Genomic DNA, 27,383 nt, shown 5'->3' with positions numbered 1-27,383 from the left:
GCCAGAGAGATTTTTCCATATAATGAACTTCCTCGGTGTTTTTCAGCTGCATAGTACTCCATTGTACGGGTGCATTGTAATTTGTGTAACTCATTGCCTAGTGATGGGCACTTAGGTTGTTTCTATTCTTTGCTATTATGGACTGTGTTACGTTGTACAAATGTTATTTTTTATATATGGAGATAGAGCTGCAGAAAAGATATCTAGAAGGGAGAGTGCTGGGTCAAAGGATAAATACATTTGTAATTTTGATGAATACTGCCAAATTGCCCTCTGTCGAGTTATTCATTCCTTTCATAATTGCTTAACATTTCTCATTAGTAGTGTCTAATTAGGGAGCACTAATATTTCAGTCAATTATAATCATAGTCTTTTTTAAAGACATTCATGTAGGGCTTACCTCATTTGATCCTCTCCAGCACTCCCATATGAGGTAGGAATTATCCCTATTTTACAGGTAAGAAAACTGAGGTGCAGAGAGGTTAAATGACCTGCCAAGGAAGGGCACAGAGCTGAGGTCAGATCCACATCTGCCCAGCTTTTTTCTCTGCTCCACCTGCCACTTACCACAGCCACTGGCCCTGCCTCTGGGTGATGTGGGTCTCTGTTACTTAGATCCGATTTCCTGAGGCTGGAGGAGCTCAAGGCTCATGACCCAGTGGCAACCCCCATCCCACTTTCCACACACTTTTCTGTCTGCAGAAAAGCTTTGCTAGCATGGCATAAGTCTCCTGTGTTTGAGCAGGAGGGTCAAGCCCTGGGACCTTACCACCTTGGGTGACTTGGGTAGGTAGGTTGAGAGCTGGCAAAGCTGAGGACTAGTACCTGGTGTCAAGATTTTAGAATTGGATCGGCCAGCAGGCTCTCTGTTGGCAGTTCTGGGACAAGTTGATCTCAGTAATTAAGGCCAAAGTGGCCCCAGCTAAAATCCTTTCTCCTGGCCTCAGGTGGGCTAACTTATTATTTTCATTGCTGGTGAGAGTAAATTACAGCAGTATTTCTAGGGAAGTGACTAATATTTTTCCTGGTAATATTTGAAGAAGTAGGACTGCAGTGTTTCAGAGCATGGACTCTGAGCCAGGCTGCTTGGGTTTTTATATTAGTTTCCTGTTGCTGCTGTAACATCTACCACAAATTTAGGAACCTAAACCATTAGAGATATATCGTTTTGTACCTCTGGAGGTCAGAAGTCTGAAATGGGTCTCATTGAGCTAAAATCATGACGTCAGTAGGGCTGTGTTCCTTCTGGAGGCTCTTGAGGAGAATCCATTTTCTTGCCTTTTCCAGCTTCTAGAGGCTGCCTGCATTCTGCATTTCATGATCCCCTTCCATCTTCAAAGCCAGCAGGATAGTGTCACTGTGACCTCTACTTCCATCATCACCTCTCTCTTCTCTCACTCTCCTGCCTCCTGCCTCTTTCCTTTATGAGGACTCTTGTGATTACATTGGGTCCACCCAGATAATCCTGGATAATCTTCCCATCTCAAGATCCTTAATGTAATCACACCTGTCAAGTCTCTTTTGCCATGTAAGGTACCATATTCAGGTTCCAGGAATTAGTACTTGGATGGGGGCCATTATTCTGCCTACTACAATTTGCATCTGGACTCTACCACTTACTAATTGTGTGACCTCGGACAAGTTATTGTACCTCTTGCTCAGTTTCCCCATCCTTAAAATAGGGATAATAATAATCCCCACTCCATAGGATTGTTAGAAGGATTAAATGAGTTGATATTTGTCAAATGCTTATAATAGTGTCTGACACATAGTAAATGCTATGGAAGTGTCTGCTGGCTAAAATATATTAAATAAATAAAAATATACATACTCTTTGATCTAGCAATCCTATTATTTTGTAATGTATTTCATAGAAACAAAAGGATGCATGCATTAGGCTACAGAAAGCATTGTGCATATTGGGGAAAAATGCACAAACAGGAAATCACTGGAATGTCCATTAACAGGATGAATGAATCAGTGTGGTCCATCTGGAATGTCAAGAAGCTATTAACGAGAATACATCAGATCCATACTTGCAGACCTAAAGGAGTGTCCTGAACAAAAGTTCAATTAAAGGAGGAAGTTACAAAGGTTTAGCATGCTCTTATTTTTTTTAAGAACATCAACCTGCCCAAAACTGTGGTAGATATTTGAGCCAATTATTTAAACTCTGAATGTCTTGGTTTCTTTATCTGTGAAATGAGGATAACAGTAATTCTCCCTTAAGAAACTCTACGGAGGATTAAGTGGAATGAAATGTATCAAGTCCTTAGAATTCTGCTAGCAGCATAGTCTGGATATTTATGTAAAGCTGTTTGAATAGAGAGAGGTGTGAAGGATGCACCCAGGGTGCTCACCTGATTGCCTCCGAGGTGGGGAAAGGAAATTCAGAAACGCTGGGAAGAGATGATTAACATTCTTGTTGTATGTCTTGGCATTGTTTCACGGATGGAGGCTAGCTATTATTACTTTAGTAACTTTTGACGTTCTAATACGTTTTATTGGTAGTTTGGATACTATCACCATAGCCACAAACACTGAATTGAGAAAAGCACGAACGTAGAAACATACCATGATTCAAAGTTTTGTAATTTTTGAAGAGGAATTTAATAACGAATATAAAGAGAAAAAAAGCAGGCGAGCCCTAAATCAGGCCAGCCTTATGTGTCCGCAGCATCTACTGCCGAGGCTGCTCCAAGCCGCTGTGCTGCTCGTGTGCACTCCTGGATACGGGCCACAGCGAGCTCAAGTGCGACATCGGGACGGAGATCCAGCAGCGGCAGGAGGAGCTGGACGTCATGACCCAGGACCTGCAGGAGCAGGACCGCGCCTTTGGCGCGGCGCAGGCGGAAATGAGCTCGGCCATCAGCCAGCTAGGCCGCGTGCGCGCGGACACCGAGGAGCTGATCCAAACGCACGTGCGCCAGGTGGTGGAGCACGTGCTGGAGCTGGAGCGCCAGCTGCTGGAGGGGGTGAATGCACGGTACCAGCGTGATTACGAAGAGATAGCAGGCCAACTGGGCCGCCTGGATGCTGTGCTGCAGCGCATCCGTATGGGCAGCGTGCTTGTGCAGAGGATGAAGCTCTATGCTTCCGACCAGGAGGTGCTGGACATGCACGGCTTCCTGCGCAAGGCACTCCACCAGCTGCGCCAGGAGGAGCCCCAGAGCCTGCGAGCTGCCGTGCGCACGGACAGCTTCGATGAATTCAAGGTGCGCCTGCAGGATCTCGTCTCTTGTATCACCCAGGGCACAGGTAAGCCACCCTCATGGCTACCCTGTTTACCGTTTAAGGGCTTGGGCCTTGCCGCTGCCTCTTGGGAAAGGCGGGGTAGAGAAGATCAGTTCCATATGACAGAAAAGGAAACTGGGGTGGGGGGGGGGTTTATTAAGTCTCTTGGGTTTGATCACATCATAGGTTACAGGGTGCAGGATAAATCTGGGGGAGAGGAGGCACTGACACGAGGCTGCAGCCACCCAGAGGGGTCACGTTTGACTGATTAACAAGGCCCTATGGATTAGCTGCGATCTTGTGACACTAGAGGAAGTTAAGAAACGACAAAGCTGAGAACCAGACCCTGTATCATTTTAGCCCCAGAGGGACCAACCACTTCAGGAGGTTCTCTTAAGCCACCTGTGTCCAGCAACAGAGAAGTTAACTGGAACATGAGGTATGGGCAGAGGGGCTGAAAACCACTCCCCCCATCCCCCTGTGGTTGGGTGCTTACCCAGAACCATGCTAGGGCTCAGTGGAGGAGATCTTTTTCCCCTGGGATCGCCCGCCATCTGCACCAACTGCAAACCTTTATGGGCCCTGCCTTGTACTGGGCACTTGGGAAGTATGGAGACAGCACACCAGTTCCTGACCTGGAGTTTTCCAGTCCAACTGGGAGACAAGGTTGGGGCACATTACATAGCTGGAGAATGAGACAGTGCTTGGCTCTGCAATACAAATCCAGGAGTTGCAGCACCTTTATAGGAGCTGGAGATATCAGGGGGGTTCCAAGAGACACAGGGGGTGCACAAGAGGGCCTCCAGGGTGGGGAGGCTTTAATGGCTCTTTGACAAAATCTCTAGGCTGGACTCTGAGTTCTGGTCAGCTGGTGTGAGGATGCCCTTACTGGGTAAGGGGAGGGAGGCTACAGAATCCGAAGGTTCTCAGGTAGGTGCCAGTGATGGAGACCTTGCTCACTCCTGCCCTTGGAGATAGTGGACGTGGGCTCATAAAAGTGCAGTACTACAGTGGGCATGGACTTGTGCCTTCTCCACCTAGGTGGTGACTGTTACCCCATGTACAGGAAATGACCTGCGTAGAGTTTAAGCAGCTTGCCTTGGGTGTTGTAACCGGGCAGTGGCAGAGAAAGGAGTTATTTTATTCTGAAGCATGAGAGATTTAGATTTAATAAAAACAGGGTGCAGGGCTTCCCTGGTGGCGCAGTGGTTGAGAATCTGCCTGCCAATGCAGGGGACACGGGTTTGAACCCTGGTCTGGGAAGATCCCACATGACGCGGAGCAACTAGGCCCGTGAGCCACAATTACTGAGCCTGCGCGTCTGGAGCCTGTGCTCTGCAACAAGAGAGGCCGCGATAATGAGAGGCCCTGCGCACCGCGATGAAGAGTGGCCCCCACTTGCCACAACTAGAGAAAGCCCTCGCACAGAAACGAAGACCCAACACAGCCATAAATAAATAAAATAAATAAAATAGTGTTTAAAAAAAAAAAAAAAAAAAGACCTTCATTTAAAAAAAAAAAAAAAAAAAAAAAACAGGGTGCAGGTCAGAAGAGTATCACGGAGCTCTCACTATGCAGGGAAATCAGTGAGCAGTAACGGTGTTAGGATTGTCCATGCTTTGCCTTGGTGATAGCCCCAAGATGGAGAGAGCTGTGCTTGCAGTTTGGAGCCAAAGGCAAGCACTCTCTAGTGCTACCTCTCTCTTCCTTCTGGCTGAGTTCATGCCCATTGCAGTCAGGGAGCTTTCTTTCCAATTACAGCCCCTCCATGGAGCTGCCCCAGTGCTGCCAGAGGCCCTGGAGAATGGGTCTCCAGGAAAAGCAACGGGGATGTTTCCTTTGTCACTGTCCCGAGACAGGATGCTTCTCACCAGGGATGTCTCTGACTTGCCTGTGACCTTCTCTGTGTTCTCCAGATGCAGCTGTTTCCAGGAGAGCCAGCCCAGAAGCTGCCCGCACACCCAGAGACACTTTTGACGTTGACCTGGTGAGATGGGCTTGAGGTCTGAAGGGGAGGTGGTATGTCCTGCCGGTCAGGTGGGTTGGGAGTTCCCCTGTGTAAGGAAGGAAACTGAGTCTTGCTCTCCCTGTGTCTACAGGCAGTAGAGGAGGGAGAGCACCTGAGAGAGGGACAGCAAGGACCTGGACTGGGGCCTTCAGTGGGAGGGAACAAAGGAAGGGCTGGCTGGCTGGCTCTGGTCTCCCAAATGCCAAAGTGTAGCTCTTGATGGGTTCAGGAGGGGTTAGGCCCAGGGATGGACAGGAGATAAAGGAAGTGGTCGCTGGTAGGCAGGCCCTTGATAGATGTGGCAGATGACCCTCCCCTCCGTGTGCCCCACCCCAGGTATGTGGACCTTCCCCTCGCCTCCCCCCACACATGGATCTTGGAGACAAATGAAGAATGGGGCCAGGAGTCAGACAGTGATCACAGCAGCCTGGGTTCCATCGGTGTGATTTCAGGGCCAGCATAGTTCCAAGAACCATAGTTTTCAGGGTTGGGAAGTGCCCACACTCCCTCTAATGTTGGCATCACCTCTGCAGCACCCCTGACCTGCGGCTGTCCAGCTATCATGCACACCCTCCAGGGACATTCTTGAGGCAGCCACTCCCATCTCTGGACTGCTCTGACTTAGAGTGCATCCCTGGGTGGAAATGCAACGGCATCCCTTTAATCTGTCCTCTTGGGTGCTTGCATGCATGGCTCCTCTCTGCCAGGATAAGCTTCTTCAGTTTCTTCTTGGACCGGGCATCTGGTCTGCTCCCCATCCTGGTCATCCAGGTGTACGTGCCTATTGAGGATCTGGGCCCAGGACTGACTAGTCCTCCATGGAAAGCAGGTCTTATGGTGAGGGTGATCAGCCTTTCTAGCTTTGCCATGGCATGGCCTACAGGAGAGAGAGATTGCTGTAGGCTGAGGCAATCAGGAGAGGCTTCCTGTTAGGAGGCAGAACTTAGGATCTGAGAGTTTCAAAGCTAGGAGAGATCTTGGATTCTAACCTTCTCTTGTACAGAGGATGAAGCTAAGGCTCCCAGAGAGGGTGTGACTTAACCTGAGGCCACACAGCAAGCTAGGGGCAGGACTTGAAGCCACTTCCTAACGGCCTTGGGTACTGCATTCCCATATACCCATATACAAAAGTAAAAAACACCAGGGGGGAACCTCCCCGGTGGTCCAGTGGTAAAGACTCCACACTTCCACTACAGGGGGTGCAAGTTCAATCCCTGGTTGGGGAACTAAGATTGCATGTGCCTCACAGCACACCCTAAAAAAATAAATAAATAAAAATAAAATAAGATGGTGCATTAAAATAAATAAATAAATAAAAATAAATAAATAAATAAAATAAAACAAAAATCATTAAAAAAAAAAATAAAACAAAAAAACACCAGAGGAGTTCTCTGGTGATCTAGTGGTTAGGATTCCAGGCTTTCACTGCCGTGGCCTGGGTTCAACATCCCGCAAGCCACATGGTGCAGCCAAAAAAAAAAGTTAAAAAAGGACATTTTAGCCCATTTTTTTTTAACATGAAAAAACACATTTTATTGCACCTAAGTTATAAGAAAATAAAATTTCTAAGTGAATCAAACCATAGACACAATCCCTTTAAAGGTTGTTTTCCTCCATCATGTCAGGTTGTTACATAACTAAAATTAACCAACTTGAATCTGATTGTTTTAAATCAGATTATAAATAAAACAAACAAAAAAATAAACTGGAGGAGGGAAAAAAAGATCACCTAGGATACAGTGTTAAACCACTTTCACAGTTCAGCTTGAGTTGTGGCTCTTGGAGAATGAGGCAAACCATTTGACTTTTTCATGCATTTTGCTTATTTGCGTGTGACGCCTTTACTACAAAAACTGGATAGTTTCTGCTTTGTCAGTTACTCAGAGCAATAAAACTGTAACAGTTGTTTCCCCAAGTACTGTAAAACACTAAGACTGACCAGCAACTTTTATTTTAATTTTGTTTTATATATTTTTAAAATATTTTTTCAGTTTTTTTATGTATGTTCATCCATTCACCACAACCCTCAAAAAGAAAAGTTTCTCTGCAGAACAGGCAGCAACAGCTCTGTTCCAAGGAATGTGTTTTAATTTTTGCCCAGATAAAAGAAAATAAGCTTTGCACACACTCTCAATTCTTTACTTGCAGGCATACTTCACTCCTTATTTTCTGAAACTCTCCCATTCAAAGCCTGTTAGAGGCACAGATGGTTCAAGTTTCAGTTAGCCCATTTTTTGGATAAACAATACAATCACATGGTCAGAAATAAAAACCTAAAAGTAATAATGTCTCTCTCCCACCTTGTCCCCTGTCTGTCCAGTTCTTATACCCATATTCCTATCTTTATTAATTTTTACATATCCTTCCAAAATTTTTTTATGTAATTACAAGCAAATATGACTATATATATTTGCTTTCCTTTTTTTTTTTTTGTACAAAAGTAGCACAGTATCACATATACATAGTATTGTGCCCTAGGCATAATAGTATTTGGGAATTCTTACCTTATCAGTAGACAGGGAGCTTCCTGATGCCTTTTTGCATCTGCACAGTGGTCCATTAAGTGGATGTAGCATGGTTTATTTTTAGCTGACTCCTTGGCTATTTAGGTTGTTTGGGCATTACAAACAGTGCTAGAATGAAAAATGTCCCCAAAGAAATCATATGAATGATAGTTTAAAGTGCCCTGGGTCCACAGATTGCGCTGTCTTCCAGGTGCCAGTTGCTGGTTAATGAACAGCAAGAGAGCCCGTACTCCCTTGTGTGAATAAGGTCTAGGCATTTTGCCAGGTCTTGTCTTGTGACCTCTCACTACCAACTACTAAGCAGTTTGAACTTGGAGCCTCAGAAGAATCCTCTTCCTGCAAAGTCTCTTGCTTTCACTTTGGTAATAGGCTTGGGGGTGAGGGTGGATGGAGCTGGGGAATGGAAGTGGGTCACATACCATGCATGCAAAGGACAGGTGTGGCCGCTTGAGGGTGGCAGGCATGGTCTGGTTGTGCCAGAAGAAAGGCAACTCTTGGACCCACGTTCCTGCCTTAGGAGGCAGGAACTGGGCTTCTAGGGCCAACACTCATCCCTCTTGAAACTGCTGGTGTACTTTCATCGCCACCCTGTGCCTGTAGGCGGAGAGGATGCAAAACACCAACAGGCTTAACTAGGAGCACTTGGGTGGGATAGTGGCTCGGACATTTTCCCTCCTCCATTTCTCACAGGCTCTTTTTGCAATGACGTCACAATACAATGGAAAAAAAATAAATTGCTTTAAAACTATAAAACAACTATAAATCAGTCATCATGATTTTTTTTCTTTACTGAGCCCTCATGTGTGTCCCCTGCTTCACTAACATTGCAGGGGGTGTCAGGGATGTTGGGACAGAGGTGGAGAGGAGCCCAGCCCTGTCTTGGGGGAGTTCACAGCCCAGGTGGAAAGAGGTTCTCTTACATGCCAGCAGTTTGCAGAGACACACATGAAGGATAGACCAGGACCTTTTCAACTCTTTCATTTTTAATGGTGATCAAATACATACAACATAAAATTTGCCTAGAAGTGGAATTGCTGGATCATATACTAATTCTGTTTTTAATTTTTGAGGAACCACCATAGAGTTTTCCGTAGTGGCTGCGTCTTGTTCTGCATTACCACCGACAGTGCACAGCGGTTCCAATTTCTCTACATTTCTCATTCACACTTTTTTTAAAAATAGTGGCCATCTTAATGAATGTGAAGTGGTTTAAACTTTTTTGACCACAACCCACTGTAAAAAATATATTTTACATCTAACCTACAGGTATACACATGCACATACCTGTAGCTAAAACAGAAGTTTTGCAAAACAAATTATGCTTATAAACATGGGAGCTACTCTAATTTTCTGTTCTGTACTATTCTATATAATACAAAAAAATGCTAGTCATGACATTGCTTTCATGATCCACTCATGGGTCACAACTGTAGTTTGCAGAACACTGGCACAGAGAGTTCTGTGGAGATTGTGTACTTTCCCTAGAGGCCTGGGAGAATATGACCTGGGAGATCATCCCCTCGCCCCTTCCCACACACAGGTGCGCTCTCTGATCCAGCTCTCCTCCCTTTCTGTAAAGATGTGGAGAAAAAGAAACCCGGGAAGCAAGGAGGAGGGAAGGAAATCAGTCCATTATAGCCAATGATTTGGGAGCCCACATTTCACATGAAAGCACTCGATACCAAGAAGAGCCCCACCTCAGGGTCCCAGTCCCCAGCACATGGCCTGTCGTGCGGGGCTTTCCCTGCCTTCCCCAGCCTGGGCTCGGCCAGGTAATCCCTGCTGTTCACCCCGTGAGGGTGGGCCTGACCACGTCCCCCACCACACGGGAGGGACAGAGCTTGTCCTGAGGAAAGCACATCCCTCGCCTCATCCTCTTACAGCCCAGTGCCTGGCTTTTCTCTGCTCAACCCAGAGCCCCCTCCAGCTGTGTGGGAATCCCCTTCCTTCACTGGGTGGACGGACTGCAGGCTCCTGATGGATGGTCATCCACTGAGCGCACAGGGGGTGTGAGGTGCCAAGGGGTCAGGACTGCAGGCAGGAGTGGCAGGCCAGGGCCCGTGGATTGAACCCCGGAGTCTGGGCCTCCCCTTTCGGAGGGACACTCCCCATGTCACCCACTTGGTTTCAGCAAAAGGTCCAGCTTATTCTTCAGTGTCACATGGTAGAGGAAGATGGTACAGAGGGATGTTAAAGGATACAGTGGGTGCAGGAAGGGAACTTGGATTTCGAAAACACGATTCAAGCCCTGGTCCAGGCCCTTATTAGGTATGTGACCTTAGGAAATCACTTCACCTCTTTGTGCCTCGGTTTCCTTCTCTGTAGATTGGCAATAATTGTAATATAGTACCATCCTCTTTTTTTTAACTATAATTTTATTGTAAAATTCACATAAGAAAATTCACCATTTTAACTATTTTAAAGTGTACAATCCAGTGACATTTAGTACACTCACAATCTGGTACAGCCATCCCACCTCTAGTTCCAGAGTACTTTCATTACCCCAAAAGGAAACTCGGTACCCATGAAGCAGTCACTCTTCACTTCCCCTCCCCCAGCCCCTGGCAACCACCAATCTGCTGTCTCTGTGCATTGGCACTTCTGAATATTTCATATAAATGAAATCATACAGTATGTATTCTTCTGTGGCTGGCTTTTCACTTAGCCTGATGTGTTCAAGGCTCATCCACGTTGTGTGTGTCAGAACTTCATTCCTTTTTATGGCTGGATAATATTCCCCTGAATGGCTGTCCCACATTTTGTTTATCCATTCATCAGCTGATGGACATTTGGGTTGTTTCCACCTTTTGGCTATTGTGAACAGGTGACAGGGAGGCCAGTGTCAGCTCAGTGGAAGGATTTCCTCCCTGTTATGACTTTGCAGCTGGAGACGAACTGCTTCCATTAGTAGTGAGCACTTTGTCCCTGGAGTTGTCTAGGCTGGGCCTAGTTGTCAAGCGAGCCTTGAGTTGTTGGGCAGTGTGATCCCTGAGGTCATCTTCCAGCCCTGTTAGGATGCACAGGCATTGAAGTGGTCCCTGGATGCCAGCACCTCAGGGTCACAAGGGGGTGAAGTCATGGAGGCTGTGGGGAGGACTTCTGGTCCCCAATAGGCTCTGGGCTTTGGACTGGGCAGCCTGCACCTGTTTCTGGGTGAGGCCTTGGGGACTGGGCTGACCCCAGGCCTGGGGACCTGGCCCTGGTCCTGCTGCCTGGTCATTTCTGACTACCCTCATTTCCTGACTTTGCAGCCAGAGGAGGCGCAGAGGGCCCAGGTGCAGGTCCCAGGATTGGCTGTGGTACAGCCGGTGCCAGGGGCACACCCTGTGCCACTGTACGCCTACTCCATCAAAGACCCCTCCTGCAGAGAGGTAAGGTTCTCCCCCGCCCTCCCCTCCCCTCCCCTTCCGAGGGCCCAGATCCTCCTAGGCGGTAAGAGGTGGAGCTGAAGTGAGAATCCAGACCTCAGTAGGCACCTACTCTATGCTCTCCCTGCTCTTGGTTGCCCTGCCAGGAAGCTCCTTTCCAAGCATGAGCCCCTCCCAGGGCAGTCAGAGGCCAACAGAGGTCGGTGGTCAGTGGTCACCAGCAGGGCCAGTGTGCATGCTGACCTGGGAGGGCATCCTGTATAGAGAGGTGTGATCTGCATGGCAGATAGCAGAGGGAACAGCAGGAGCAAAGGGCACGGGGGGCACAGGTTCCTGCCACCCAGGTCTGGTCTCTGCCCGCTGCCCCAGTGGGAGGCTCCTGACCCTACCCTGTGACTCCCCGCTGCACAGGAGGTCTCCAACACAGCCACACCACAGAAGAGGAAGTCCTGCCAGACCGAGTGCCCCAGGAAGGTCATCAAGATGGAGTCTGAGGAGGAGAAAGAGTCAAGGTTGGCTCGGAGCTCCCCCGAGCAGCCCAGGCCCAGCACCTCCAAGGCAGTCTCGCCACCCCACCTGGACAGGGCCCCCAGCCCCAAGAGCCCCGTCATAGGAAATGAGACCTTCCTGCCCGAGAGCAACCATGCGACCAGCGACCCTGGGGAGGCAGGTAGGGAGGTGGGTGGGCAGCAGAGGCTGAGGCCTGCACGCTGTCCTCCAGGGGCTGGGTGGGACCCCTCTTCTGCATCCTGACCCTACCCACGGAGCCCAAAGCCAACAGCATTCCCTGTGTGTCCTGCCCTCAGCTGCCACCAAACGGGGAAGGGAAAGCCCAGGGTTGGTCTGGGGGGTGAGAGTGGATAGTTTAGGCTGTGCTTTGCTGGGATGCCAGTGTGACGAGTGTGACGGGCCAAAGACCACATCTCCTTAGTTCCTTCCCCTAACACACTGTTCACACTCTTACAGAACCCAGCACTGTGCCTCTGCACGGGGTGGGTCTCCCCAAGAAATGTTTGTTGGTGGGTGCCTGGCATGTGCCCAGAGAGGACTTGGGTAAAGTCCACATCCATCGGTTCCCAAATTTTTCTGCCACCTGCCTAAGGTACCTCGTTTGTCCTAGATACCTTTTACGGCCCCTGCCAGGGAGGGAGTCTTTTCACATGAGTTGAGGTCAACCCATAGAATTCTGGAACGTTCAAGACAGTTCTTCCTGGATCTGTTTAACCCAGAGTCCAGCTTTATTTTCATTCTAGGTCCCACACTGACCCCTGTCCCTGGTCACACTGAACCCCGACCCTGGTCACACACTCAGCCCTGACTGATAATCCTTGCTCACAAATACTATTGTAATCAGAAGGTTTTGATTAACCTAGATAAAGTATCCTTTTTTAAAATTAATTAATTAAGTTGTTTATTTATTTATTGGCTGCGTTGGGTCTTTGTTGCTGTGCGCGGGCTTTCTCTAGTTGCGGCGGGCGGGGGCTACTCTTCCTTCTGGTGCACGGGCTTCTCATTGCAGTGGCTTCTCTTGTTGTGGAGCACAGGCTCTAGGCATGCGGGCTTCAGTAATTGTGTCACGCGGGCTCAGTAGCTGTGGTTCGTGGGCTGTAGAGCGCAGGCTCAGTAGTTGTGGCGCACGGGCTTAGTTGCTCCAGGGCATGTGGGATCTTCCCGGACCAGGGCTCGAACCCGTGTCCCCTGCATCAGCAGGCGGATTCTTAACCACTGCGCCACCAGGGAAGCCCAATAAAGTATCTTTTAACTCAAACATCTCGTGGCTCACAGAGCTGAGAAGTGGAACAAACCAGTGTGCTGCTTTAGGACGGCAAAAGGTTCCAAACCAGGTGGTGCTTGTCACGCCCCCTCCACAGGTAGTAAATTCTGAATCACTCCAGGGCCAACAGCTGAATTAAGTGTTCACAGGCGAGGCACAGTAGGCAGTGATGGAAAGCCACCTTGAATAACGCCTCTGCACAAGCAGATCCACACGCTGAACGTTCACATCCCCCCTTGCAGGGCACACGTCACCCACCCGGTCCACTGGCCTGCAAGGATCCCCACGGGAGAACACCCTGGGCCCCATCCACGGGCACCCCTGGCAGGCCCTAACATTGTCTCCCCTACCCCATTTCAGAGGAGCGCGTCGTGGTGATCAGCAGCTCGGAAGACTCAGATGCCGAAAACTCGGTGAGTGGCTCAGAAGTTCGGCCTAGGACTCCTGCCTCCCCCCATTCCAGGTCCCAGGGGGCGCAGCCACAGCAGGTGACTCTCAGACTCGCCTTGCGCCTGGGGAATTTACCAGCAAGGCAGTGAGTCCTGAGCTGTCCAGAGGATAGTCTCCAAATGCCAGCTGTGGTCTGGATCACCCCGACCCTCCCTCCATACCAGGGCAGGAGCCTTCAGTAATCATATGTACTCTTGTGAAAAGCTGGGAGAGGGCTTCCTTCCAGAGCTCTGTCTCATTTCTGGACTAGCCAATGCCTGTGTCTGGAGCTTCCTTATGCATTTTCTGCCCTCTTAAGTCCTCGGTGAGGAGGGTGGACAAGCGTTCATCCCCTGGTTAATGGCAGCTGTTGAGGGCTCTCTGGGGGTGTGAGGGCGCAGGGCAGCCCCGTGCAGGGCCCAAACAAGCACGTGGTGACTCCATGTAAGAAGAACTTCTTTAAAGCCATCCCACAATGGAACAAGTGACCTTACGGGTTGTGACCCTTCTGTCCCTGGAGGTTTGTTAATGGAGGCTGGGCTGTCACCTGTCCAGGGGCAAAAGGGATCGGAATAGAGTGGAAGGTTGGACTGGGTGGCCCCTGAGGTCCCTTCCAGCCCTCAGTCTGAGGTTCTGTGTTGGAAAGCGTGTGGAGCCCACGGAGACCGTCGCACCTCCCTCCTCGCCAGCCCACCCCCCGCCGAGAGCTCACCGAGCGTCCCAACCCTGCCGGGCCTCTCGTCTGCCCCGTGGCACATGCCGACCCCCGGCTTGGCCTCCCCACCATCCTGCCGAGCAAGCTGCCGTCCCTGATGCCGAGTGTCCCGGACAGCCTGCCGCTCACCAGGAGCAAGCTGCCATCCACCGTGGGATCAACTTCCTATCACGTAGAGCACAAAGAAACCCGCGCCTTCGCCACATCTTACGCCTGCCCCTCAGAGTGTATTGTGCCCCCATGTGGACTTGTTCTCCCTCCCAAGGGCCGGTCCAGGCCACCACCCCGGCCACCACCGGGACTCCCAGCCAACCTGCCAATCCCCAGGAGTGTCCCGCCCGCCTCCAAAGGGCCAGCGGCCAACCCCGCCGGGCGGGACAGGCAGCACGATCCCGCGGGCGCTCCCTCCGCGGCTCCCCGCGTGTAGCCCAGTGGCTCAACAACTTCTTTGCCCTTCCTCTCTCTGTGGCTCCCCAGCTTGATGCCTCTCTTAGGGGGGGGCTCGGGGGAGGCAGAGCACCCCAGACTCTTGGAGCAGGAGTCTCCCCTGGGGACTCTGGCAGAGCCCCCATGGAGAATCCCCAAGTCCAGGTCCCACTGGAAGTCCCTCCAGATGCATTCCCACCACCCCACCCTCCAAAGAGGCCTCCCACCAGCACGGGCCCCCCGCAGACAAGCCTCTGAGAGCCCCAAGTGCCTCCCTCCTCTGCAGCCCTGACCCTGGTCACCTTCCTCTTGTAACCTTGTGGCCAACACACGCCCTCTGCTCCCCGAGCCCCCTCCACCCTGCTGCCCAGCCCACGCACCTAAAGGCCCTACACACGGTAGGCATCCAATACATCATCAGAGAGTGAACCAGGGAATGAATGGCTCCATGGACCTCTGGGCAAAGAGACCAGTCCTCCCCAGCCAGGGGGGCGTGACTGAGATTCAGGCCCTTGTTCCTCACATCCTCGGGCCTCTTTGCCCAAGACAAGGAAGCTTCTCACACCCTTTGCACCGCCCACTGCCCCATCCCCCCACCCCAAGCCTTCCCACTGGGCCTCTGCCAGGATGTAAGCCCACGAGGGCAGGGACTGTGTCGCTCCCAGGCCCTGGCAGGTGCGGCTGCTCAATAAATACTTGTTGAACGATCACCCTTGCAAACCCTTCTTCCATGACCATCAGATTTCCTGCTGGGCTTAGCTCTTCCCTGCAGGTGGTTTTTGTCTCCTCCCTGCACTGACGCTTGGTTCACCTGTGAGGCTGCTATGTCCCTCTTTCCCCCACATCAGAGGTGGGAGGTGGGGTCCAGGCCCTCTGTGCCTCCTGTTTGGGTCCCACCGTCTGGCAAGATCCCCTGTGCCTTTGAGGTTCGGGCTCTCCAGATGAACCCCACTTTCCCCAGCTCATCTCAGACATCCTCCTGCCTCCCCCCACGTAGGAAGACTGCCTCCTAGGTTTCCTCTCCCCACGCAGGTCCAGCTTTCCTGGGTGACTTCAATATCCACCACCCTGGTCTCTCCTCGCCTTGACCTTTCAGGGTTCTTTGCCCCATTCCCCTGCAGCCGCCAACCCTATCCCCCATACCCCCTCCCCCCAGACCTCGCCATCACTGAGAACTTTCCATCTCTAAACTGTCCCACGCAGACTCTGACCACAGCCGTCTGCTCCTTGAGCTCTCAATCCGTTCCTTCCAGGACCTCTGCCCTCTCCCTTCCAGCTCCTTCTGCCTCTGCGTCTGCCTTCTGCCCACCAGCCAGCAAGGTCCCCCATTTCAGCCAACCTTTCAACAGGATCTCAGTGCCCTGCCTCCCCCACCCCCGGCCTCCTGGTAGCCTGCCCTCCAAAGACAGCCCTGGAAGGATTCGGTAGCGTTCCCCCGCTCCACGCCGCCACCTGGAGGCCAACTTGGCGTTGGAGAAAAGTCAAGGCCAGGAAAGCTACAAATGATTGTCTCCTGGGCTCCCTGGCCTCCTGCCTCAGCATGCCCCTCTGCTCTCCACGGCCCCTCTCTGCACCTCCACTTCCCTAGCTCTGGTCCCTCATCCCCGCCCCCCTCGCTCTCGCCAATGGGCCGCACCTTCTGCCCTCGGAGGATGACAGGTGGCATGGGAGCAGCCCCCATCTCGCTCTCTGATGACATATTGACCCGACCAGGTTACATCCTTCCCCCGTTCCTTCTGTTAGGGTGGTGGGGATGGCCACCTCCCTCTAGGACTCACTCCCCCTCTTCCTGGCCCCGCCCTCCTGTCTCCTTGGGAGCCTACTGCATCTCCCCATCCTCATTTGTGTCTTCAAACACATCCTATGGGCTACAGCTAGGCACCCTGAAGAAAGTCTTTCCTATCTCGGCACCCCCCCACCCCAGACCTTCACCCCCTTGGTGCTCCTTCCTCACCCCACTCCCCTGCCCTTCCCCACCATGCCAGTGAGCCCTGCCACCAGCGCCAAGGTAACCTCCACGCCTCCGAGTCCAGTGGTCATCTTCAGTCCTAACTCCCCAAAAGACTCTGCATCCCTTGGGTTCAGGACACTTCCACCTGCAACTCTGGCTGCTCCTCCCCACTCCCCCTTCAGGTCTCTTTGTTCTTTTAACCGTTGTTCTCCAGCTTAGGTCCGGGCCTTCTTCTCTTTCTAGTCTGTGTACTCCCCCCATGATCTCAGCCACACCCACGGCTTCACTATGGGCTCCTGCCCGCCGGACCAGTAGAGCCAATGGCGTCCTGAGGGCTCCACTCGGATGCCCCACAGAAGCCTCAAACTCACCTCTCTGCCTCTCCTCCTCTCCTCCCAGTAAGTTGCACCATCTGCCTAGTTACAGAAGCCACAGACCCCAGAGCTGCCCAGGACTCCCCCTATGCTTTTTATTATTCCTCACAGCCAATCACTTTTTGAGTCTTTCCATGTTCTAAATTCCTCTGAAATCTGGACACTTCTTTCTATCCCACAATCTTAATAAAATTAAAACAAGACTAACCTTGGGTAGCGACAGAAGCCTGGGAAGGAAAGAGCGAGAAAAGGATTGGAACGCCCTTAGTCTTGCCAGACTTCATGGGTGTCAGGTGGAGGCACTGAAACCAGCAATATTTTGGGGGTGGGGAGGGACAGGGGGTGGTTAGTCTAGGGCTTAGCTGTCAGCAAGGAGCCACTGGATGATATCTGAGGTTGATCAACTCAGGAAGGAGAAGCACATTTCAGGTTATGAAGAATTAGACGATTAGAAGCAGCTGCTCACATTTGGCGAGCAGGTCTGGAGGCAAAAGAGCCAGAGGATCACTGCCTTTGTGTAGGGGTTCTTCCGACAAGTTTTTCAAATTAACCATTACACGAGTCCGAAACTTGTTGGGAAAAAAAAATGTAAAAAGAACACAAATTAGATCCCCCTAAGTAGGTGCATCTCTCACCCACCTTCCAGATCCCTGGTGCTCCCAGAGTTCCTTGGAGGAAGGGAGCAGGGCAACATTTGCAGGGTGCTCCAGACTCCCCTGTCCTCCCCTCTCTGCAGCCTTTATCTAACCTTCCAGTGTGTGAGAGTTGTAGAATACTGGTCTGCTAAGATGCTGCGTTTCCAAGTGTACCAGGGCGTGTAGGCCCCCTGCTCGGGCTGCAGCTGTGTCAGTGGCTGGAATCGAGACGTCGGGGGGGGGGGGGTCGGTTCTGGCACAGACCTGGCGTGGTGGGCAGGGCTGCTGGGGAGAGGCTGCCTGGGCAGCAGGGGTGTGCTGTAGGAGACCCCGCCCCTGCTGGGAGAGGCAGTGGGGCTGTAGTCTTGGGGTTCAGGGGCGAGACACAGGTCTGATGCTGGAGACCTGGAGTGAGGACTGTGCTTAAAAATGAGGTGGGTCAGACACACGTCTGCTGCGGGCCCCGTGTTAACGGATCCGAAGCTGAAAAAGATAGATGCTCTCATCCACTCTTCAGACAGAAGACTCACCCCAGTGCCCGACAGCAGCAGGACCAAGTGGAATCAGGAGGAGGCCTAGCTGAGGGGGCAGCCCCTGGCAGAAGTGGCAGTGGTGACCGGCAGTGGAAGGGAGGCCTGTGGGAGCAGCTGATCCAGGGGAGGGACCGTGATGCTGGTGAGTGTGCGTATCAGAAAAAGAAACAGGTGCTAAGCCGAGAAGATGGGAGCCGTGTCCTCCGATGGGCGGCAGCAGCCTGCAGAGGGGCCAGAGCAGTGGGCAGAGGGCAGTAGGGGCCACAGGCTGGCGAATGGGATCGTTTAGGTTAACAGATAACATGTGAAGTATCTCTGGGGCCTTCAGGCTTTGCAAGAGCTGTGGTTTTGTGTCTGCAAAATACAGCAGTGCGTGCCTTGCCACACTGATCCCAGCTGTTGCTTAAGCTCGGGTGCTAAGAAAGTTCCTCAGGAGCTGGGGACTCGATTAGTATTAATGTCAGATACTAGATAGGTATCTTCAGGTGAGGATGTTGAATATCAAAGAGTTTGGCTCCTGTCTGATTTGCTGATGCCCAAACGTGGAATAAATCAGTAATTAGGACAGTGGTTGCCAATCCTGGCTGTACACTGGTGTCACTTGGGGGGTTTTACCAAGGACAGATTCCTGGGTCCCACCCCCAGAGATTCTAACTGACTTGGTCTGGGGTGCAGCCTGGACATCAAGATTTTTTTAAGCTGCTTCTGCACAACCAAGGCAGAGACTCACTAAATTGGGGGAGTCAATTGCACATTTGTGTCAGAGAAATGCTGCCCATTTGTATACGTATCAGCCTTGAGCAGAGGTGAGGTGTACATTGCTGGGATATGATCCAGGTGCGGAGGGGAAATACTGGATCTTCCCAGCTAAACCTCCTAGACTTCTGGAAGGTGATGTCAACCCAGCTGCTTCCTATGAGCACCTTGGACTGGCCATTACACCTGCTGTGTTGAGTTGGGATGTGATTGATCTGCTAAGTTGACTGTGATGAAGATAAGTGAAATAGAGCTCGTGAACCTGATTGCCTGTGTGTCCTAGTTGCCTGTGTATCCCGAAAAAAATCCCAGATCCCACGTGGCTCAGTCTGAACGCAGTTTTGCAGTCAAAGAAACACAGTCCATTAACCAAGTGTCCAGTATTTACTCACATCTTTCAAAGACTATTACAGGGGATCCAACTCATAACTCACAGCAGCACTCCTTAAATCCTCCACCACTTCACCCTAGCCCTCATCATCTCCCACTCTCTGGTCCCTCAAAGCCTTATCCCACTTTTCACTTTGAGTCCTCACACATGGGCTCTGGTCTCTTCCCCGCTCCAGTTCCTTCTGTTGCCATTCCTTTCCCTTCCAAGCAAATCTCAGCTTTTTCCAATGAAAGGCCCTCTCCTAGATTCTTGGGTTCTGGTCTCTGCCACTCTCCCCTCTATCCCCCACTCCCCATTATCCTGCTTGTGGAATAAGGTTGGGAAGTGGCAGTGTCGGGGTGTGGAACAGGGGCAGAAAATGAGCAGGGCCAGAAAGACATCCTGCACTGGAGCCTCTATGTGCTGATTCTGTTAACTCTGGGTCTTTAAAAAAGTCTTTTTTAATTGTGTCAGTACTTCCCAGCTGTACTGCTGGGATTTAAGGCAGGGAGGGGGAATTGCGTTTACAGCTGGCTGGAGTTCAGTGGGAGGCATTCCAGTGAGACCAGTCCCATGGGGTAGCCATACTTTATGGAAGTTCCCAAGAACAAGAGGAATCTGGGAGGAAGAGGAGTCACGGCTGGAAGATTCAGCCCTCCCTCCCCTGACAACTCAGCGGAACGGGGTGTCCTTTTATTAAGGGAGCCAGCAGGTCTTCAATAAGTTCAGGATGAAGGATATTTCCATGACTATAAAAGAGAAAATGACCCCAGGACCATGGGAAGCTCTTAAAAAATGAGGTTCTCATGGCTATCATAAATGACCCTGGTATAAAGATGGGGGAGTTAGCTCAAGGATGCAGCTGTGCTGCTTGCCAGGGAACTCAACCCTTAGAAGAGAATATCTGAAGAGAAGACTGGCCCTACAGCCTGAAGAGACAGTACCAGAAGACAGATGGAAGCACCCTGGGCCACTGCAAGGGCTTCTGCAGTTTGGAGCAAAGAGAAGAAGGAAGAAGGAAAAGCCCAGCGTACTGTGTTGGTGGGTGGCAGAGAGGACTCGGCCAAGGGGACAGCTCTTCAGCTGAAGCCCAGGGGAGGCCATAGCAAGGGGAGTCCAGCTCTTTCCACCAGCCCAAGTGTGAGAGCACCCCTGCCTTGTGATCAGAACAGGCACCGGAAGATTGGAGATAGAAAACAACTTGATTCTCCCATGGGGGAAGAAGGCAGCGTCTCCTGTCTACAGGCTAGCAACTTTAAGGAAGACTCCTGGAGAAGGCTCCTTATAGGGAGGCAAGGGAGCCGTGACAGCGAGACAGAGACTCAGAGCAAGACAGGCCAAAGGGATGTATGGCCAAATCGAGAATACAGATATGCAAGGCATATCTTTTGTCAAATTAGGGCCTCAGGTATAAAGTCCCAGAACTCACAGGCTGCTGTAAGCAAAACCGGCTCTAGATGGACTCAGAGTGAACGTCTGTTTCTATCAGTGACTAGGAGGAAGTTGGTGAGCCTGGGGTAGGGCTATGAAAGGCAAATACAGATCACCCCCTCTCAGGAAGCACATTTTAATTGTGATTAGTAAAGACTTTGCTCTTGGCTGATGTTTTGGTAAAACAAATGTTTCACCTGGAGGGTGGAAAGGCTTAAGAAAGTGTGCTAATTCTGCCCCAGACCAGGTATGTTAGCCAGAGGCCAGAGTTCAGGGAGGCCTCAGATGGCCCCAGGTGAGGCCGACTCCATCAGCCACCAGGGACAGTTCCTAAGGGGGAAAGATCGAGGCCTGCTCTGGACTCTGTCCCAGCAGTGCCCCCAGCCAGCCCTATGACAGTGGCCATGTCCCTCCCGGTGTCTGATTAGTGTCCACAGGTGGCATTCACAGGAGGTTCTGAGCAGGCCACCAAAGACTGAATGTCTGGCTTTGGCAGGTGTGCAAATGATAAGCAATTAACTCTACATTACGAAAGACTCCACCTCTCTCTTTAGCCCCAGCCCTGGGGTTTAAACTCTTATAGCCAGAGCTCTTCCCCACCCCCAAGGCCTTTCAACAGTGTTCTTGCCTTGGTGCGGGAGAGAACAGACCCTCAGGTGCCAGCCTAGGAGGAGGCCTGGCCTCCGGCTTCCCTAAGCACCATCTCCTGGACGCCAAACCTGGGGAGCCTTCTCTCCACTGTTCTCACAGCCAGGCTCTGTGTGTCCCCCTAGATGTGGCTGGCGTCCCAGAGGCCCAGCAGCCCTCCCCTCTCCTTTGTGCAGGACACTGGGACCTCAGCTCGCTTGGGGGACAGGAAAAGCCAGGCACCTTGCCCCTTGCAGAGAAACACCTGAGGTTCGAGATGAGCCTCCTTCCCCGTCCCAGGTTTATGATGTTTGTTCTGAGTCTGCTCAGAGAGACGAAGTCAGGAGCAGACACGTCGGGCCCTGCCAGCCTCAGCACTGGCACCTTCCCTGATCCTCCACGCCCAGCCCTGCTCGCCCGTGCGCACACTCACCCACACAGTATCACATTTTCACACACACGTGTGTCAACACAGGTCCACAAGCCCACACCCCTCGTGCACACTCAGATGCACACACACACGATATTTGCATTCATTCCCACACATTTTTCACGCACACTCACACTTGCCCGCGTGATCTCATCCTACTCACGCACTAACGCACATGCCCTGGTTCACACGCACAACCCTCACACATGCACGTTCACATCCATTCATGCGTTCGCTTGGAGACCCATCTTCCCTTTCCCAGTAACATGCCCTCCCTCAGGTGCACACAGATGCCCCCACCATACCCACGTGCTTGAGTCCCCCCTGCCACACTCATGCACGCACAAGCATGCACGCCTGCTCACGGGCACGGGCTCATGTTGCCACCGCGCTCCCTCTCGCCCCCCCTGACCTGTTGGTTTTTCTGTGTTGCAGTCCTCCCGAGAGCTGGCCGACAGCAGCAGCGAGTCCAGTGACCTCCAGCTGGAGGGCCCCAGTTCCCTCGGGGTCCTGGACGAGAACCTGGAGGACTCCCGAGCAGAAGACAGGCCCCTGGTTTTCTTTGACCTCAAGATTGACAATGAAAGTGGGTTCTCCAACGGCCACCCCCCACCCCTTTCTAGCTTAGTCCCTGAGTCCCCAGGCTAAGTGCAGACAGAGCGATCTGCAAGTCCGGGAGAGCCCTGAGCTCTGGCCGATGGCTGCAGCCAGAGAGTGGGCAGAGCACTGGGCTTCCCAGGTATTTGAACTTGGTTCTTTGAATAAGGATGTCTGCTTTGACCAGTGCCTAAAGGCTTAAGGCAAGAGCCTCCAGGGTTCCTGCCCACCTCACCCCCATCTTAGGGAGCCTTGGGAACACACTTCTAAACAGAAACACGATGTGAAAGTCGCTGCTGTGAGACCAGCAATCCAAGCACAGCCTTAGGCCATGGCTACACATTTCTGAATACAGGGCCCATTCGTTCCATGGTAGCTGCACAGGGAGGCCAGCAGAGCCAAGGTCCCAGAGAAGTATGACCCCTTCTCCCGTAACTCCACAGTGCTTTCCCTGGCCCTGCAGAAGGCCAGGCCTTGTCCTGTGGCCTGGGCTCAATGTGGTGCCAGCCCAGGCAGACGGAAGCAGCAGGTGTTTCCACAGGACAGAGAAGCAGTTTGCAGACCTCACTGGAAGATTCTGGGCCATGCTCTGCATGGAGTGGACTGGGCAGGTGTGCTGTCTGACCCAGTGCTCTGACAGCTGAGGCCCTTAGCTATGTGACCGATGGGATTGGAGGCCAGGGGAAAGGGAGTGGAGGGCTAGGCAGAGACAGTGAGGGGTCTCGAGTGCAGGTGGGTGGAGGCTGGCAGAAGACAGACAGGAGGGACCCGGAGTGAAAGCGTTTGGTGAACTCGGGAAGGTGGCAGGGCAGGAGGGAGCTGGACTCCAGCAGGGGAGCAAGGGGGCGTGGAGGGCAGCCCCGCCTCTCCTTCTGAGCCCCGTCCCCATCAGAGCCAGGGTCAGGGCTGCATTTGAGGCTGATGTTTGTTTCCTGCCAGCAGGCCCCAAGGTGGGGTCTCTGGATGGGGGGGGGTCGGCAGCCCTAGAGGACCCCCTGCTCCCGGTGGTGCCCCGTGGTGCCCTTGGGGCCTCACGCTGCCCTTCTCTCCTGCCCAGCCCAGAATATTAGCCAGCTGGCGGCCGTGAACCAGGAAAGCCAATTCCGCGTGATCATCCAGCCCGAGGCCTTCAACATCTACTCCAAGGCCGTCTCCCTGGAGGTGGGGCTGCAGCACTTCCTGTGCTTCCTGGGCAACATGCGCCGGCCCATCCTGGCCTGCTATAAGCTGTGGGGGCCTGGCCTCCCCTACTTCTTCCAGGCCCTGGAGAACATGAACAAGCTGGGGGAGTTCCAGAACGCCATCTCAGGCTTCCTGGCCGCCCTGCCCCTCATCCGGGAGTGCGTGCCCGGGGCCAGCAGCTTCAAACTCAAGAGTCTGGCCAAGACCTACCTGGCGAGAAACATGAGTGAGCGCAGCGCCCTGGCAGCTGTGCTGACCATGCGCGACCTGTGCCGCCTCCTCGAGGTGTCCCCGGGCCCCCAGCTGGCCCCGCACGTCCACTCCTTCAGCAGCCTGCAGTGCTTTGCGTCCCTGCAGCCCCTGGTGCGGGCGGCTGTCCTGCCCCGGGCTGAGGCCCGCCTGCTGGCCCTGCACATGGTCAACTTCAAGGAGCTGCTGACCGCACACCGCCGTGATCCACAGGGGGGCCTGAGGAAGTACAACCGCTTCCTGTGCCTACAGACCCCCTCGTTGCCCGCAAGCCAGCCTGCACTCAACCTGCAGGCTCTGGGCGCCTACTTCGAAGGTCTGCTGGAAGGGCCGGCCTCAGCAGGGGCAGAAGGCATTGCTACCCCTCTGGCTGGCCACAGCTTGGCAGAAAGGGCTTCCCAGCAGAGCTGAGAGGAAGGGATGACTGGCTCAGACTCTTCTGGGGACAGAGAGGGATGGGGTCCCTGAGCCAGGCCCCGCCCATCACAGCATTCCCAGGTCCTGGTCCCCAGTTCTCCTTTGTCATTTGGTCCAGAATCAGTTTCCTTCTCTGGGACCAAATTCCTCTTCTCTAAAAAGCCCACAGAGAAGGTTCCAAGGCCAAGCAGCCACCTGCCAAGCAACCACCGCACAGATCCCTGTGCGGCCCTGGGAGCACGGCTAAGTTAGCTCACCAGACCCCTGGCCCCTCTCCTCCAGGTGCCAGAACCAGGGAGGTCCCTGGTGGAGAAGGCCTGGCCGCTGGGCTATCGAAGTGGCCCCCGTATTGCCCCAGCCACCCGATTCCCACTCCCAAGGGTGTCCTTGCCACTCCTCCCTGACCCCTGGCCATGGCCCCAGGGGGGACCTGCTGACAGCACCCACAGACACTGCCTGCAACACCAGCGGTCCCAGGGGTACCAAAGTGCCTTTCAAACCAAACCACCCTTTAGGGATTTGGGTTCTCCTAGCTTTTGCCTGCCCAGAGGCCAGCTCTGTTCACCTCCCCTCCGAAGTATTTTCACCCACAAAGGGCCTCCTCTCAGCAGAGACAGGGGCTGCTGCTTGCTCCATGCCTGTCCGTGCTTCCAGACTGTGACCCTTCCAAGCCTGCTTCCCTCCTCCTGCCCACACAGATGCCTCCCCTTAGTCGAGGCTTTGCCCTTCACGCCCTCTGCACTGCCCCCGGCGCCCAGCCCTCCTGAGGTGTGTCCTCCAACCCAGCGCCGCTTTCAGTGGACTCCAGGGACCCGCAGCATTGGAATCTCCCAGCAAGCTGCTTTAGTGCATTCTCCAGACAATTCTGATGCCTGCCAAGTTTCAGAACCATTGCTCTGATAGACTGCTCCTCCAGGGAGAAGCAGTGTGGAACAGCAGAGAAGGTCCTGGCCCTGGCCCTGACTGTGTGCATTGAGCGGAACCCAGGGAAGGGCCCCTTCCTGAGCCCCCACGTCCCCACCTATAAAATGGGCTGGTTAGCCACCATGGTCCTAGAGCTCGCATCCAGCTCTGCCATTCTGGGGTTTTAGGAATGGACAGCAGGCCTCTGAGGCAGTGGTCAAGGAGGTTTTCATTCTTGAACCCTTGGTCCCAGCCCTAAGCTAAGGTCCCCAACCTTGTGGTCACACTAGAGGTCAGCAGCAGAACACAGGCAGGTCAGGCCAGTCTCGTCTGACTAGCAGAACCACTGTCCCTTCCCCTCTGCCCCTCTCCCATCCCTCTTCCTTGGCCCCCTGATACTGGGATGCCTCCATGGCCTCAGCTTTCATGTGGGTGAAGGCTTTGCACCCACACCCCTGCCCCCATCCAGCGGGGGCCCTGAAGACCCACTGAGGGATCACATAGGAACGTGCCGCCACGTTGAGAGTGCTGGCTCTAACAGTGAACTCTGATGCATTTCAAATAAGATTCCGATTTAAAGTAGGTGCTGGCTCTGAAGCTCAGTAAGACAGGCTGGTGGGTGAGGGGAGGAGGGGGCTGGAGCCTCACTCTGGCTGTGATGACCATCTTGGCAGCAGCAAGGCAGCGCCTGGGCCACTCCTCACAGCTTCTTCCCCTCAGCCCCACCTCGGGACTGAGCCTGCTGATTGCCAGCTCCAAGCCCAGCCTCACAATGCTTTCTACCTTCAGATGGAGTTGATCACAGGTTTTACAGCAAAGGGCTGTTCTGCCCTCTCTCCACTGTCCCAGCCTCCAATAAAGATGCGAATCGTCAAAGCCTGATGCACCAATCACAGACTCTGCTCAGCCCACCCCAGGAGCCACTGAGCAGCCTCTTGCTTGGCGAAGGGGGCACTTGCTGGCATAGCTGTTCTTTGTGGGGGGGTCTTTCAGGACTTAGCAGAGCTGAGCGCCCCTTGTTGCTCAGGTATGGGCCTCAAGGATAAGAACCCCCATTCCAAGTGGGCAGACCAGGGTGGGCCTGTCTGGGATCATCTCCAAAGCGGGGAGCCACCTGGAGGGAAAGAAGCACCAGCTTCAAGAATTACCCGCTAGAGGGAGTCAGGGGCCAGAAACCAGGGTCTGTAGGAACTTTACCTCTGCCCCCTGCTGGATAATCCTGTACCCTGGATGTCACAGATGGAGTTCTCATTAGTGCCTGCAGGGATTCCCCTGGCACAGGCAGTGTAGGAATTAGCACCCCCATGGCCTGGGTGACGAGCCAGGTAATGTGATTTGAGCAGTGCCAGTACCCTTAGCCCCACCTACCTGTCCCAGGTGCCCAAATTCCAGTCCTGGAGTTTTAGTCTCTCATTGCAAATCTAAATATGTCTCCTGTGCTTCATCTTTGAATTCTATCTCAGGTTTATCCATGTCAACTAACCACAAGCTTGCTGGGCTAGAAGTCAGGACACTGAGTTTCAATCCTCACTTAGTTGCCTCTGACTCTAGTCTGGTGCATCAAACTCGTTGATGCTTAGGCTCTGACTCTGTAAAATGGTATAATATGGGTTGTTTTACCTCATAGGATCTTGTGTGAACCAATGAGAAAATGTTTGTGAAAGTAGCCTTTTAATGTATGAAGAGCCACACAAATGTAAGATCTTATTTTACTGACAACAAAGATGACAGTCTTATTGCTTTATAAGTTATAGAAAAGTAAACAGATATTGGATCTTAGCCAACAAAGGACTTCGGCTTGTCTTCAAGGGAATAAAGAACAAAAGCTGGCATGGAGCAGACAACTTAGTGGGGCGGGGGGGTCCTGGGTCCCAGGGAGCCAGGAAGGAGAGCAGGGGAGTCTACCTTGGAGTGGTTGAGCAGTAGGTGACTTTGTGTCCCAAAAACACCCAGATGGGAGGTTTCAGCCACACAGACCTGGAGCAGACAACAGCTTTCCTGTGGCAGCCCAGCTCAGCCCTTCCCAGCCCTCCCCTACTCTCAGGCCTCTTTTTGAGGCCCAAGAGCTCAGTGACACCCCCAGGAAGGTCACTTGAAAATCTGCTTTAACCTCAACCTTGCTCTTCCTTTTTTTTTTTTTTTTTAATTAATTAATTTATTTTTGGCTGTGTTGGGTCTTCGCTTCCGTGTGAGGGCTTTCTCTAGTTGTGGCAAGTGGGGGCCACTCTTCATCGCGGTGCGCGGGCCTCTCACTATCGCGGCCTCTCTTGTTGCGGAGCACAGGCTCCAGACGCGCAGGCTCAGTAATTGTGGCTCACGGGCCCATTCGCTCCGGGGCATGTGGGATCCTCCCAGACCAGGGCTCGAACCCGTGTGCCCTGCATCGGCAGGCAGATTCTCAACCACTGCGCCACCAGGGAAGCCCCCGCTCTTCCTTTTAACTGCACAA

At 52.7% G+C, this 27,383-nt stretch overlaps 1 protein-coding gene across 13 annotated transcripts in view; it reads left to right on the top strand.

The window, feature by feature from the left end:
* Positions 1-26,719, top strand: part of PML (PML nuclear body scaffold) — a 43,791-nt gene extending 17,072 nt beyond the window's left edge. The window contains exons 3-9 of one of the 13 annotated variants that reach the window (XR_009007638.1): positions 2,678-3,258; positions 5,151-5,221; positions 11,019-11,138; positions 11,547-11,647; positions 13,270-13,322; positions 22,022-22,172; positions 23,241-23,377. Coding sequence is in view for 11 of the 13 variants with exons in the window: in XM_007197730.3 (XP_007197792.1) it covers positions 2,678-3,258; positions 5,151-5,221; positions 11,019-11,138; positions 11,547-11,805; positions 13,270-13,322; positions 22,022-22,172; positions 23,241-24,025 (2,020 nt within the window). In the remaining 2 variants the exon portion in view is untranslated. Of the gene's footprint in view, positions 1-2,677; positions 3,259-5,150; positions 5,222-11,018; positions 11,139-11,546; positions 11,806-11,836; positions 11,848-13,269; positions 13,323-13,893; positions 15,187-17,956; positions 18,382-22,021; positions 22,173-23,240 lie in introns of those variants that run through there. The other 12 variants (XR_009007639.1, XM_007197730.3, XM_057543705.1 and 9 more) reach the window with 12 other exon arrangements.
* Positions 26,720-27,383: the final 664 nt, after the last annotated feature.

This window comes from Balaenoptera acutorostrata, chromosome 3, assembly GCF_949987535.1.
Source record: "Balaenoptera acutorostrata chromosome 3, mBalAcu1.1, whole genome shotgun sequence".
NCBI lineage: Eukaryota > Metazoa > Chordata > Mammalia > Artiodactyla > Balaenopteridae > Balaenoptera > Balaenoptera acutorostrata.
The sequence above is the reverse complement of the archived record's forward strand: the minus strand, read 5'-3'. Positions and strand labels throughout refer to the sequence as shown.